Below are 15,513 nucleotides of genomic sequence, written 5' to 3'. Positions count from 1 at the left end.
TCATTGCAGATGTCCTTTACCTTTACAATGGTTATTTATTTATTCTTTTGTTTTAATTTTCCTTTCATCCTGTTCACTGTTGGTATATAGAAATGTACCTAGTTTTTGTATGCTGAGATTTTTGTATCTTGCTGTGATGATGAGAGTTTTGGAGTGGATTCTTTAGGGTCTTGTAGATACAAAATCATATAATTTGTAAATAGTAATAATGTAACTTCTTCCTTCCTGATTTTGATCATTTTTATTTCTTTCTCTTGTATAATTGCTCTGGCTAGGAATTCCCAAAGTATTGTGTATATATATGTGTAAGATAACACTGTGAAACCCCTTTGAACAATTAATATTCATTTAAACAAAAATGAATATTAGGAAGTTGAAACATATATTTCAACTAATTGGAGAGACAATATAGTCAAAATACTTTTATGTTCATGTGTGAAAATGGAACAAAGAATTTTTTATTTGAATTTCTTTATAGTTATTGTAAAAATGAGGTAGAGAAGGGTTATATAAGTCAGGTCATAAGTACATTTCTTTTTAAACAATGTCACCCTTTCCCTCCCTCTCTCCCATTTTTTCCGCCCCATCCCTACCTACAAGTTATATAGTTCACTTTCAACATAGTATCTAGTGAGCATCACTGCTGCATTTGTTCACCCTTTGCTCACCCCTTGTCTCACTATTTCTCTATTCCCCCTCTTACTCTCCAGAAGCCAGATAAACAAGATAAAAGGAAAAGACCACAAAAATAGCAACAAAGAAAAAAAAAAACCTTTTCATTTCCTGGACTTAATTTCAATAAATATTATTTTATATGGTCAGATGCACATAGCTATTGTGCCTATGTAATCCTCTTCTAAGAATGTCCTCCATTGGTCTCTCTCTGTATGAATGCCTAGAGACCTGTATAATTTATCATGTCCCAGTTTATAGATATATATGTATATGTATATCTATATCTATATATATTCCTCTTTTACCATCCAGTGTGTTTACTTGTAGAACATTTTTTCATGCATCCACTCTTCATTCTTCTTCTCCTGAGAAGTCTCTCTTTAAGTTTTTAACTCATTTATTAATTGGGGTTTTTTTTGGGGGGGTTAATTTTCTGAGCTCAACTTATATATTAGATATGAGGTTCTGGATCAAGGAAATTTGATGCTTTGGAAGGGGAAGGTAGGATGAGGAAGAATGATAAAAGGGGAGGCTAAATGTTCAAACATTTGCATTGACAACTCAGAGATATTCTTGGAATTTGTTCCATTTAAGCGATCTAAAATTCTAACCACTCTCCCCTTAGTGTTTTGAGCTTTGTAAATATTCATTCATCTTTTTTTTAGTGGGTTTCTGCTTTTTTTTTCTTTTGTTCCTGTAGTTTGAGGATTTATAAGAAGTTTTGAGGGAACATTGTCAGAATTTAGTGAAAGTCTTCTGGACCTCCTACCTTATTACCACATTTTGACCCTTTAAGCCCATTATTTTTATATTCAAGAAATTGCCAATAGGGTAGTGATTTTGTTTTTGTTTTTATTTATTTCATTTTTTCAGTACTGGAGTTTGAACTCAGGGCCTTATGCTTGCTAGGCAAGCACACTGTGCCTTGAGCCATGCCTTCAGCCCTTGTGCTTTTTGTACTTGTTGCTAAGGGTTTTTTTGTTTTTGTTTTTGTTTTTTTCCTTATCTTGGCCATTTAATAGTAGCCACAGTCAGTCTTGGGACCTTTGCCCAGAACCTTCTCTTTCCTCTTGTCCTGTGCCCAGAACTGACAAATACTCTGAGGTAGAAATGGCTTCAAGGTGTTGGCTTATGTTTTCTCCTGTTCCCTTTCTTTAGGAATTTGGCCCTTCAAGTTCTGGCTGCCTAGGCCATTCTTTAATTCTTTCAACCTTTCCTTGAAGAGGATACGAGATATGATTGTAAAGCTACTGTGAGCAAAATGTTAAAGACTGGTTTATGATATGTAGACCTAGTCATACTTCGATACAGATTGATGGAATAGATAAAAATGATTTAAAATTTAAGATCTTACTATTTAAGGATAGTTGGGAATGGAAGAAGGGTTTGGCAAGAAGAGAAAAAATGTTGTTTTTTTATTGTTATAAGTTTAAGGTAATTTTCCTAGTAGATCTTAACATTATTAGAGGAATCCAGTAATGAAATTGTTTGGAGCATTGATGAAATAAGATAAGAGTTTTGAATCATTAATTTTTCTTCCAGCTGTTATGTATTGAATGTGTTTGATTGCAGATGGCGAAGGCATATCAGCAAGACTTAGATGGAATACCACATCTAGTGGAAGAGTCAGAATTTAAATAGATGATCACACTAGTACTTAATTATAGCTGTGATAAGTATTATAGAGAGTAATTGTAGCACTTCTTGAGAGCTATTAGCAACAAAGTTATAACAGAAATATTACAAGTATATAAAATATTCTCCAAAGCAAGTGCTTTGAGAGACAATTAGGAAGTGTTGACTTTTACTTTGCATGCTACACATTGTTCTTCTATAGGAGATAAAACAACAGCTTTCTAACATGGAAACAGGTGAAAGACAAAATGAATAACTCAGCCATAGATCATTCACTACATATAGTTTCTATCTCCCCTGTAGACCCAGATAGCTACCTATAAGATGAACTTTATGAAATTTGTTATGTTCCACTGACTGTAAACATATATTTAATCTCAGAATAGATTTCAAAATACATATTTTTATGGCAAACTTTACATATAAAATGAATATATAGCTGGCTATACTAACACATGCCTGTAATCCCAGGACTTGGAGGATCACTAGTTGAGGCCATCTTGAGCCAAATGTTAAGCAAGACCCCATATGCACCAGCAAGTCTGGCCTGATGATTCACAACTATAATCACAGTTACATGGAGGCCTCATGTAGGAGGATCATAAGCCTGGGCAAAAATACGAGATCCTATCCAAAACAATTAAAGTCATATAAATAAGAGCTGTATTTATGGCTTAAGTAATAGAGTATCTGCTTAGCAAATAGGCCCTGAGTTCAAATCTAGTAAAACATCTACACAAAAATGTAGATGTTACAAAAACTTTATAAATAAACTTTATAAAAACTTTATAAATTAAGTTACAAAACTTTATTTATGCTTTCTGTGAATGATGCTCACTGGAGCTGTACCATGGCATAGCTATGATAAAAAGTTTAATAAAGTTTCGCCCATTATTTGAAGATAATTAAATACTCAATGGTGAAGGTAATTAAAAAAAATGTTACCAGGAGTTAAGTTGAACATTTGCAAAATTACTCTATTCTTCGTGATAATTTCAAAATCTGTTGCTTAGAATGTGACGGATCATAATTGTAGTGTCGAGGATAGATTTAGAGTAGCTATTGCTACTTAATTGTTTGCTTCATATTACTTATATATAATGTGTTAGAAGCAAAGTTGTCTGAGAAAATAGAACGTAAGATTTTTTTCAGCATTTATCTCACACTGTCTGGTAGGATAAGAAAACCCAGCAGGTTTTCTTTGATTGTTTGGTGACTGATTTCTTACATGTAAAGCTAAGTCTGAGAGTCTGATTGCATTGTCTCAGACTAGAATTTCTGCCTAGTGAGGCCCCACCTAAGTAGCTAGCAAGCTTCTTAATTTAAGATATCCTTTGAAATGATACATGCAGTGATTTCTCTGAAAAATTGGCTTATATAGAGTTTTAGTGTCTCAGTTATTTCTAGACCATGTCAAAATGTTCATGTTTTCCTCACTTTCTAATTTATAACCTTGTAGATTTGTCCATAGTTATAAAAATATAATAAAATAAAAAACTTGTACATAGTGTAAGCTTTTCTGTGATTCATAATTGCATATTTACTATTTCTTTTTCTTTTCTTTTCTCTCTCTCTCTTTTTTTTTTTTTTTGTTGGTCGTGGGGCTTTAACTCTGGGCTTGGGCGCTGTCCCTGCGCTCTTCAGCTCAAGGCAAGTGCTCTACCACTTGAGCCACAGCATCACTTCTGGCTTTCTAGTGGTTTATTGGAGATAAGAGTCTCATGGACGAAATTCCTGCCCTGGCTGGCTTTGAACCATGATCCTCTGATCTCAGCCTCCTGAGTAGCTAGGATTACAGGTGTGAGCCACTGGCACAGCACATATTTACTATTTCTAATCAACTCTGTAGGATCCGAGATTACAAAAATTTAAATTGATAAAGAAAAAACAGTATCTGAACTGGTGACATTTCCTTTTTCCTTTTTTTTTGTATAAGTCATGGTGAGAATTATCTGCTGATCATAAGTTTGACTGTTGTTTTAATTTCTGTGTGTTTCAACTTTTATTAACAAAATTCTCAAAACAGAACTTCTGTAAAGGTGTTTAGTTTAGTTTATTTTGACTTATGCTGGGTTAATACCTGCTAAAAGATGACTTGATAGGTATCTGTTCTGCTTACGCTGTTTTATACAGTGACTAATTTAAAACCATCTGAATTAAAAAGTTCTTTAGGTTTAACAGGATATTGGAAGAACATCCTAGATTCCAAAGCCCTAAATACTTTTTCTCTAAGGTGGGCTGATCATACATCCCAGTAGAGCAGACCTGTGTATGGCTTATGACTTCTGTCCAGACTCCCTTCACTCTCAAAAGCATCCTAGTTTGGAAGAAATGCATAGGCACTTTGTTTATAAGATAGTGTATTTGTTTTAATAATCACATGTCCCGAGGTAATTCAGCAATTAACTGGTTCTAACAGATGAGAGCTGATACTTTGTCCTTTTAAGACAATATAATATTTGTCATTTATTAAAGTGAGAACATATAGTTCAACTATTTGGCCTTTTTGGTACATCTAAGGAAGAGCTGAGTTGTAACTAAGTCTGATGTGCTACTATGAGGTAGTCAATTTATAATGTTAGACTTTTGGTTAAGCTCTTTGTCTTGGCCGATGATTAATGATGATTTAGCAAAATAATTCCCAATGCATTTCAAAGAATTACAGCTTATTGGGGAAGACAGAGAGGTATACTTATCTTAAGGTAATTCCAGTAATTAGAGCTTTTATTCAGGCTTGCCATTTATGTCAGTTTGGACTACTAACTTAACCTCTCTTGGCCACATTTACTTTGTTTTTCAATTGAAGCTAATAATGTCCAATAATGTTTAAAAAGAAACTATGTAACGAGAATTACATAGTTTTTATTTAAAAGTAGATACAGCTGGGTACCAGTAGCTCATGCCTGTAATCCTAACTACTCAGGAGCCTGAGATATGAAGATCTTGGTTCAAAGCCAGCCTGGGCAGGAAAGTCCATGAAACTCTTATCTTCAGTTAATCACCAAAAAACCGGAAGTGACTCTGGTTCCAGTGGTAGAACGCTTGCCTTGAGCTGAAGAACTCAGAAACAGTGCCCAAGCCCAGAGTTCAAGCCCCAGAACCTACCCAAAAAAAAAAAAAAGTAGATATAAACCTGTTGATACACTCATTAGTTCACCCAATAATATCATTCACCCAATAATGTCTGAGATTGTTTACAGTACTTAACTAGGATTTAAATACAAGTTTTACTTGTAGAGTTATAGGCCCTTTGTATAAAGGAGGGGGAAACCCTGCATCTGTGGCTGTGGTAAACAATGTTGCAGTGAACATGTTTGTGCTGAACATGTTTAGTGTGGCCTGATTTGTGGTGGAGTGGAATTGCTGGGTGATAGAGAAGCTCTATGTTTAGTCTTTTGAGGAACCTCCATACTGCTTTCCAGAGTGGTTGAACAAATTGACATTCTTACCAACAGTGTAGTAGCATTCCCTTTTGGCCACATCCCTGCCAGAATCTTTTATTGTTAGTTTTCTTGATAATTGCCATTATAACTGGGGTGAGGTGGAATCTTGATGTATTTCTTTTGTGGCCAGAGATATTAAACATTTCTTCATATATCTGTTGGTCATTCTTCCTTCTTCTGAGAAGTCTCTCTTTAACTCTTTAGCCCATTTATGGAGTTGTTGGTTCTTTAAGGGCTTATTTTGAGAGAGTTTAATTTTTTGAGCTCTAAGTATATTTTAGATATGAGGCCTTTGTCTGATGCATAGCTAGTAAAATCTTCCATTCTGTGGGCTTTCTATTTATCTTGCTAGGTATAACATTTGCCATGCAGAAACTCTTCAGTTTGATGCAATCCCATTTATCCAGTCACAGGATGGTAAAAGACAAAACAATACACTTGGACATGATAAATTATACAGGACTTGACATTCACACAGTGAGACCCAAGGAAGATATTTTTAGGAGAGGATCACAAAGGCTCAAATAGCTGTGGGTATATGATCATATGAAATGATATTTATTGAAATGAACTACAAGAAATGAAAACAATAGATTTTATGTCATGTTGCTTCTTTTTTTCTCTTGCCACTGTTTTTGCTTCCTGTACCTTTTGTCTTATATGTAAGTTTATCATTTTGGGGGAGGGTAAGGAGGAGCACAGATATGGTAGGACAGAGGGTGAACAAATGCAGTAGTGACAGTCACTATACTGTTGGAAATGAACTGTACAACTTGTGGATGAGGGATGTTGGAAGGGAAAAACTGGAAGATAATGAGAGAGAGTTGTCATTGTTCAAAAATAAATGTACTCGGGGCTGGGAAGGTGGCTCAGTGGTAGAGCGCTTGCCTTGCATGTATGAGGCCCTGGGTTCAATTCCTCAGCACCACATAAGCAAAAAGAAAAAAGCCAGAAGTGGCACTGTGGCTCAAGTGGTAGAGCGCTAGCCTTGAGCTGAAGAGCTGAGGGACAGTGCCCAGGCCTAGAGTTCAGGCCCCACGACTGGCCCCCCCCAAAAAAATAAATGTACTCATTACCTTACTTATATAATAGTAACCCCTCTGTAAATCACCTTTACAATTTAATTACTATGATTTTCATTCTAAATTCTCTTCATTAATTGGGAAATTTTCCCCCATACATGTATACTGAGCATTGAATAAGTACAAATTATATAGTAACAAAATAATTAGTTTTAAAAATGAATAATGTTTAACAAACAGAGTTTGCATTTAGTTGTTACTTAATACTTGCACATATGTCAGTGAATAATAAACCAGTCTCATAATAGTGTCTATATGTTCATGTCTATACATAAAGCATTAGCAGAAATATAAATACATTTATATAGAAATAGAAAGTATTCTTTAGCAGGCAAGCTTATTTGAGGAAGCGGAGAGTTTTCCCAGCTCTAGAAGGTGGAGATGGAAGGATCGTGGCCCTAGGCTAGCCCTGCCTGAAGGGGTAAATTCCATCTGAAAAGCAAACCAAAACCACAAAAGAACTGGGGATGTTGATGAGGTGAAAGAGCTATGTGCCTAGCAAGCATAGAGCCTGAGTTCAGTCCTTGATACTGCAACAAACAAACTACAAACAAAATAGTACCCCACAAACATTGAATGACAACTTACAACTTAAAAGAACTGTGAGCTTAGATAAAGGTGAAGTACTTCTGTCCTACAAATAATTTTAGGAAGTTCTTATAAGACATAGGTATTGTATTCGGTGGGAAGGAATGCAGTGAACCATAAGCAGCAGGGAATGATGGAGGCAAAGTGAAGGTGAAGGAAATATGTAATTCATTTTTGGACCTTGGAGTAGATCAGTTCACATAAGGAGATCAAATATTGGGGCTGGAGGAAAGGATCTAGACTGCAAGGCTGAATATTCTATATATGAAGATGATGGGAACTCTGAACATTTTGAGCAAGGGATTTTTAACGGTATGTAGAAAGGCAAAAATCTGTAGGAAGATTGGAAAGATTGCTGTACAGGAGAGATATAAAGTAAATACACCCACCAGTCAGTGTAAATTATCTAGGAATGAAGTAATTAATGTTTGAACTGAATGTGGTGGTAAAGCAGAAGTGGATGCTTTGTTAAGTTGAAGGTCTTGAGATTTTTCTTTGTTGTTTTGTTTTTCCTGTCTGCTAATGGGTTTGAACTCAGATCTCACACTTGCTAGGACGGTGCTCTACCATTTGAACCATATCTGTAATCATGTTTTTGCTAATTATTTTTGAGGTAAGGCCATGTGAACTTTCTATTTGGGTCAGGCTTGAACCAGGATCTTTTTTACTTTCAACCTCCAAAGTCGTTAGGATTACAGGGGAGAGCCAATTGGGCCAGGCAGAGTCTGCCAGAAGAGACTCAGGAACCAAGGGACTTTTAAATAGTTGTAGCAGTACTAGTCCTCGGGTCCCAAGCTTTCTTTGAACTTGGTGTTCAGCTAGTTGCTGTGGTTATTCTGTCTCATTGCCTTGGAGCCTGTTATGGCTGTTAATATTTATAGTAAAATTAACCTTAAAAGTTCAGTGTCATAATAGCCATGTTTGAAAGTTTTCCCTGCTCATATGTTGCAGGTGGTTACTGTTTCAGACAATAGGATCACTTCCATCATCCCAGAAGGCTCTGTTGGTCAACACTGTGCTATCATTCTATCTCATTGCCTTTGCTGGCTCATATTGGCCTGGTCTGGCCTTGCCAGTCCACTGGAGGGGAGAATGAGAGGAAGGGAGAGGGGAAGGCAGTTTTGTTGTAAATGATCCAAAAGATGCACATATCCCTTCTGTTTGCAGTCCTCTGGCCAAAATTTAGTTCTATGGTGACATCTTGCTAGAAGGGCAGCCAAAAAGAATCTGTAGGTAGATGGACTCTACCCTGCTACATGGTGATTGAGTTAGAGAAGGCAAGAATAGACACTAGAGGACAATTGGCAATCTCCTTCATTCATCCTGAAGGTGATAATAATCACAGTAAGGTTTCAACCCTCCAATCCCAAAGTAGCCAGGAATTAACATGGGTGAAATCTTTCTTAATTTCAGATGACTGTGGTGTGAGATGTGATTACCTGAAATTAAGAGGTTTTTTTTTTTTTTCCACTACTTATTTTTTGAATTGCAATACTTTTAAAAGTCTAACAAAATTAACCTCATGGCCATTTTGACTTACAGGCCCTGTTTTTGAGAATGATACTTTTATTTGCTAGTTTATTATCTCGATGTGTTAAATGTGGAATGATGATAATTTTACGTTTTTGTGATTGCAGACAAAAGACTAGAGCTCTTATTTCTTTTATAGATGTCCAGTAATGTTGTTGAGTGTTTTGTTGATGAGCAGCAACATGAAGTATGAAAAGTATAACTTAGTGGTTTAATTCTTTTTCTTCTCTTTCTGCCATCCTACTAGTGTGCATTCTCTGTCTCACAGTTGCCAACTATAGGGCTTAAAGTGAGAAGTATTTTTTCCTACCTGCAATCCTATTATTAGACACAAAAATTTTGAAATGTTCATGCTTATAAATAATATCAACAATGAGTATTTCGTGATTTATCAATTTCAGGAATTATAAGTTGATTAGCATAATAAAAAAGATCTGAGAATCTTTTTCCAAAGTAAGCCCAGACAGGAAAGTCCACAGGACTCAGTCCCCAATTAACCAGCAAAAAAGTTGGGCTGAACATGTGGCTCAAGTGATGGAATTCCAGCCAGGAGCAGAAAAAGCTGAGCAAGAGTATGAAGTTCTGAATTCAAGCCTGAAAATCAGCACAAAACTCCAAAAGGCTCATATTCAAATATTTGGGCAGTGGGGAGTTTAATGTGTAGCTGAAAATAATAGAGATTAGCCATGTGTAGTCACTGATATTTTTATGTAGATGAACATTTTTTCTAGAATAATTTTATGTTCATTTCTTTCCTAAAACTGTAGCTTTTAATTGTTATGAGAAAACTTTTTCAGTACTCTTTATTTTATATTTTATTCCATTTTGAACATATGTGTCTTTTTCAGCTTAACATTTATTTTTCATTCCACAATTTTATTTCACAGCATTTATTGTAATTGACTCATTTTAATATATACCTGGTCAGCAACTAAATGGACTAAAGTGATGTTTAAAAATGTCATCTAGGTTAGGAGGCTAATGTTCTGAACTATAGTGTGTCCTACCCTCAGTCTGGGTGATAATTTGCACAGTACTCTCAGTACTTTTTATCTTTACAAGAATATAGCATTGTAAAAACGTCAAGAAGTATCCACATGCAGTTCACTACTAAGTATACTGTTAAATTTGAAGCATTTTGACAATAACCTATGCCATTCAAGGCACTGTATTTTTGCAGAATGATGTATTTCAAAGTATATTGGTTGCCATTGTAGAAAACACATGTATTTAGAGCAACTTAAAGCCAGAACAATTGGGTTGGCACTGTGTGTTTAAAATATTAGTCATCTTGAATGCATGCCTAAGTTAAGTTTCAGAGCGATATATTGTGCAAAAAGAACATTTATTGTTAGGAGGCCAAGCTGTACCTGAGCTTATACAGCATTTTCCTTGGAGGTTCAATTTGAGCTTAGAACTAATATCGGCCAGGTTTTTATACAGTAACATTATTGATAATAAAGGAGAAGTTCATCGAGGAGAAAAACAAATAAAGGAAGTATAAAAGTCTCTCACCATATGAAACTACAGAAATGGATCAAAGAGTTTGACAGGAAGTTTAATGTGTACATAAGTAGAGTCTGACAGAAACATGCGGTGTGTGCCAAAGGTTCCAGTGATGGAAAACCGAAACACAGTGCTCACTGACCACAGCATGAGCCTTGACACGCACTGTAAATAATCCAGAGATACGGCTGCATTAGGCACTGGGCTGCTGTATTAACGGCAGTAAATCTGCAGCAACAGAAAGGGCTGGCATGCAGAAATTCCTCTGATTAATTTTTGTAATGGATTAATAGGAATATAGCAAGTATTTTCATTTCAGGTCATATGATGCTCATCCCCTTGCTCCGTAACCCACCATAGTGTTATCATTTTTTATTCTCTTCTACTCACCAGACTTGTATACGTGGATTCTTGCTTTAGTACCATCAAGTTAAAATCAGAAGATGTTTCTGGTAGAGAGCATCTAATCACTGTCAAGTTGAAGGCAAAGGTATGTGCCTCATTCAACTCTTATTGTGGTGAGGAAAAACTTTGAGAAATGAACTCTGGCTGTTGTCAATGTAAAGGAGTGCTAGTTATTCTAAAAATGCATTCAAAAATTGATTTTGGAACACCTCAAAAGAGTTTATTCACCAAGTTTTCAAGTCTAGGCATAATTTTCTGACCTTGTTTTAGCTTGAATTTGATCACAATGTAGACTCTATAATAAAGAAATATTACATATACCATTCAGTAGCCTTAAAGTACCATAACATTATTTTTGAAACTTTATATATAGAAAAGAATGGATGATACTACCTTCCCCAGTAATAATTTCTTGAGTCTTTTTTCTTCACCTCTTACTATGAATTATCTTGGTAGTTCTTATTTCTGGCTCATCGAACCCTGTCCTTAACACACACACACGCACATACTGTCTCTCTCACACACACACACACACACACACTCACATGCGCACATACTGTCCTTATTTGTTCTAACTGCAGTTTTTTTGGTGGATGTTTTTTGAGACTTTACAAGGGTTGTATCTGTGTTTGTAGAGCCTTTATAGATTATATATGTAACAACTAAGACCATTGATACAAAACATTATTTTTGTTTTATCTTTATTTTTTAGGTTTAGATTGTGAATTTTAGGAAATGAGTAGAATAAGGGAGAGTAGCATATTAATCATTCACTTAGTAATCACTGAGGAAACATTAGAATTTTAAGGAAACCAGGACATCCAGCTTTCTTTTCTTTATTCCTAGTAGTCATCAATCAATTCTATTTCAGAGGATTGTGGTGGTGAAAAGATCAATTGTGTTTGTCCTTTTTAAAAATGTGTCTGGCATTTAAGCTTTCCACAAAAGAAAATTAATATATAAAGCTATAGTGGGTGACACAGAGAAGCTGGTACCTTATAGTAGCTCCGTGTCACGCAGCTTGAGAAATGACTTATTCTCAGTTTCACACAGACCATTCAGGTTTAGATCTATATAGAACAGAGACTGAAAAAAATTATCAGGATATGTATCTTATTTGTAAAAGAAGATGATTGTTTTCATTAACATAAAAAATTCCTTTAAAGTTTTTAAAGGTGTGCTTTTTTAAGATGTGGGAAAAATCAGCCTTCATCTTTCCAAAAGGTCACATACTGCCAGTGGCAAGGATTCTGTCGTTTCTCTCAAATTGAGGTTTGTTTTTATTTTGGACTTTGGGAAAAGTTGCTTTCCTGATTCTAAGATGACCAAAGATTTTTAAATACATTCTGATCTCATTTTTATAAGTTCTTATACTTACCAAAGAAATAGGGCTTTAAGTCCAGTCTGCCTTGAATTGTATTTAACGAATTTTATTTTATTTTTAACATTCATGAACTGTTCTTATAATGGGTATTAATGATTTGAAAGATTTTACTATGTAAGTTGATGACACTTTATTTATAACCTGTACTTTTTCTTTTTGTGGATCTCTTTCCATGTCATTTACCATGTTATTTACTATTTGCTATTCCACATCCTACTTAAATGTAATATTTAGTCTCTCAGTGTAATAAACTGTGGATATACTTAATGACTCAAGGTCACAGACATTTTATTAGGTATATATCTACTCCAGATATAATAAGCATTTTGTTAACTTCTTGCTGTATCTAGATTGATGATTTGAGCTACAGTTGATACTGTTAGCTGCTAGTATCTGTAGGAGATAAATAGCAGTACCTAAAGTAAGCTAAATTTACATTTTTGACAAGGAAGTTTCAATTTTACGGAATTACTTTTAAAGAATCCTGACATTTTAGAAGTTAAAGGGATTTTTATAACTCTTTTAGTTGACTTCTGTCATTCTGTCATTCTTACATGTGAAATTATTTATCCAAAATAAACTTTTTACTTAACAACTGGAACTGAAGAGTCTGCATTTACTTTGAGTTAATCACCTGACTTTTTAATAGGGTGATGTTTGTTTTTCTTCTAAACTTTCAAGTACATCCTTGTATTGTCTCAAATAGACCCTTATTTCAGACTAACCTGTATTTTAATTTTTTTCTTTTAGAATTTAAGCATTGTAATATTTTGCATTTTTTGTGTATTTATTTCCAGTTTTATAGAGGTAGACATCATGAGTCAGCATACAGTGATAACTATTTCTTTTTAGCAAACCGGTGCTTTTTGAAAATATTGGCCTCAAATGGACTGAGGTCTGTTTCATACATTGATAGTTTTTATTTACTTTTCTTTGTGGTTCTTAGGGTGTCAAGCTATCTAGGCAAAGTCTCTACTATTTGATCTATACTTTGCTTTAGTTACTGTGTAGAGGTTGTCTTATATTTTTGCCTGGGACTGGCCTCGTACAGCAATCTTCCTTTTTAACTGAGGTTAGAGATATGAACTTCCATTCCTAGCTCACTAACATTTTTGTCCAGACTGATAGCCATGTGAGATTCTTCCATCTCTGCCTCCTCTAAAGCTGGGATTGCAGATGTGCCTCCATGCCTGGCCCTGTAGTGGTGAATTTTCAGTCTCAATTCCTTATTCAGTGAGGTAATGAGAAATGAGAGAATGAAAACAGGAAAGGCCTAAAAGTAATTCAAATAGCTTGCCAAATAAAAGTTATCTTAAAATGATTCTTCTCTCCGTAAACTTAGTTTTTAAATAAAGAATATTTTTAGTTATTTATGATATTGAAGACTCTAGACTTAGATTTTAAGGTTATCATGAAGTATAGCTTTCTAATAAGAGAAATAAATTTAAGAAAAACTTACCTTCTGTCTTAGTTAACTTAGAAACCTGATTTGTTCTCATGACTATCACTTTTTTCTTAACTGAGTAATTTCCTACTATTTACTAACTTGAAATTTTTGTTTAGTTTATATTGTTAATTGTTCTTTAATAAATCAGAAGGTGTTCCATTGTTTCTTTCTGTCATCGTGATAAGTTTTCTTTGATATAGCAGTCACTTTTTAAATTGATAGCTATATGTAATTGGTGCTGGGCACTTCTTGATTCTGTTAACGCATTCTACCTGTTTTAATGGTGATTGAGGATAACTGAGATAAAATTTAAAATTGGAATTAAATAAAATATCTCTTCTTTTAAAGAAAAACTGAGATGCAATTAAGTTTACTCCTCAAAGTCTATTAAGCGGTTGGCATGACATTTATTTGGAGTATAACTCATTAAGTATTTCTGAACACAGACTGTTTTGGTACCCTTGAGTCACCAAACTTTGTATGTCCTGAACACAGTTTCAGTGTTAGGTAGCTCTCAACATTACTGTAAAAGTACAGTCTATTTACATAAAATACATTTGCAGTCATAATGATGTTTCTTAATGTGACCAGTTTTTCTGAAATGCCTCATGTAGTTATCACATAGAAGTGGAAATAACCTGATACTCTTGTTTTTTTCATAGCACCCTGAGGAACCACCAGATTGTTTTGTGGATTTTCCTGTTCCATTTTCTATTTCTTGGACACCACAGGTAAATGCTTAGGCTTATTTTTAAGTACTTAAAAAGAATCTTCTATTTAGTAAAGTGTGCATTATTAAATGATCACTTCTTATGGTTTTTCCTTTTCTACATACATGTATACATTTATGCATGCATATACATATACACACATATACATACAACCAATCAGCTTCTGAATTTTTGTGCCTTATTTTAAGTAAACATTTTTTTAATTTAAATTCTAGAAAGGAGTCAGTAGTAGTAGTGAGTAATAAGTGGAATTTTTCTTATTGCTTAAATTTTTTTAACATTAATGACATTATACTAGGAAACCATTTTCACAGGAGAATGAAAGTGTGAACCTTACTGTTTTAAAGTTACTTATGTTTTTTAAATATAATTTTATTGTCACTATTAACAGAAAGGTTATCATTTTATAATAAGTCAGATAATGAGTAAATTTCTTCTTTTTTGGACTGTTACCTCTTCCCTTGCATTTCCCCAGTTTTCTCCTCCCACAATATGTAATTAATCTTTCATTTTCTTTTCTTTTTGAACTTAAGCTATTCATTTGAGTAAAGATTATGGAATTTTCTCATTGTATTTGATTTTCAGTACATTAATGGTATATAATATGGTTATGTTTTCGAAGTTTATTGTGAACTGACAGTATTACAGGACAGTATTTTTTTTTTATTTTTAAAACTGTGGTACTGTTTCTCTAGAGTCAAGGATCAGTCTAATGATGACAGGTGCTGTCTTTCTTTTATCAACTCTACTATAGTTGATAGCAGGAAGGAGAAAACATTTCCATTCTTAGGCAGAGAAAATTTATACTGATATTTTCCCTAGTTCTGTAAATATGTTTTGTTAACAATATTTGATTAGGTCCAAGTAAAAAATTCATGCTTATGTTTTAAATTGCACATGCATAAGCATTAAAATACATGAACATAGACTTTAAAAGTTTAAGAAATTTAGTTTTATGAGGGTCCAGATGTTTTAATCATACTTAGTAAAAATAAATTTTTTTTACTTAGTTCTTTAAAAACAACAACAACAAAAATATCAATTTCCTTTAGAGAAATCAAGAAAACACAACAAAATAAAGAAAAGG

The 15,513-nt window shown here is 34.2% G+C and overlaps 1 protein-coding gene across 1 annotated transcript in view; it reads left to right on the top strand.

Moving 5' to 3' along the window:
- Positions 1 to 15,513, top strand: part of Fancl (Fanconi anemia, complementation group L) — a 50,515-nt gene that overhangs the window by 18,044 nt on the left and 16,958 nt on the right. Inside the window, exons 6-7 of the mRNA XM_013017978.1 lie at positions 10,853 to 10,949; positions 14,358 to 14,426. Coding sequence (XP_012873432.1) covers positions 10,853 to 10,949; positions 14,358 to 14,426 — 166 coding nt within the window. The remainder of the gene's footprint in view (positions 1 to 10,852; positions 10,950 to 14,357; positions 14,427 to 15,513) is intronic.

The sequence above is a fragment of the Dipodomys ordii genome, unplaced genomic scaffold (assembly GCF_000151885.1).
Source record: "Dipodomys ordii isolate 6190 unplaced genomic scaffold, Dord_2.0 Scaffold37, whole genome shotgun sequence".
Lineage (NCBI taxonomy): Eukaryota > Metazoa > Chordata > Mammalia > Rodentia > Heteromyidae > Dipodomys > Dipodomys ordii.
The sequence above is the reverse complement of the archived record's forward strand: the minus strand, read 5'-3'. Positions and strand labels throughout refer to the sequence as shown.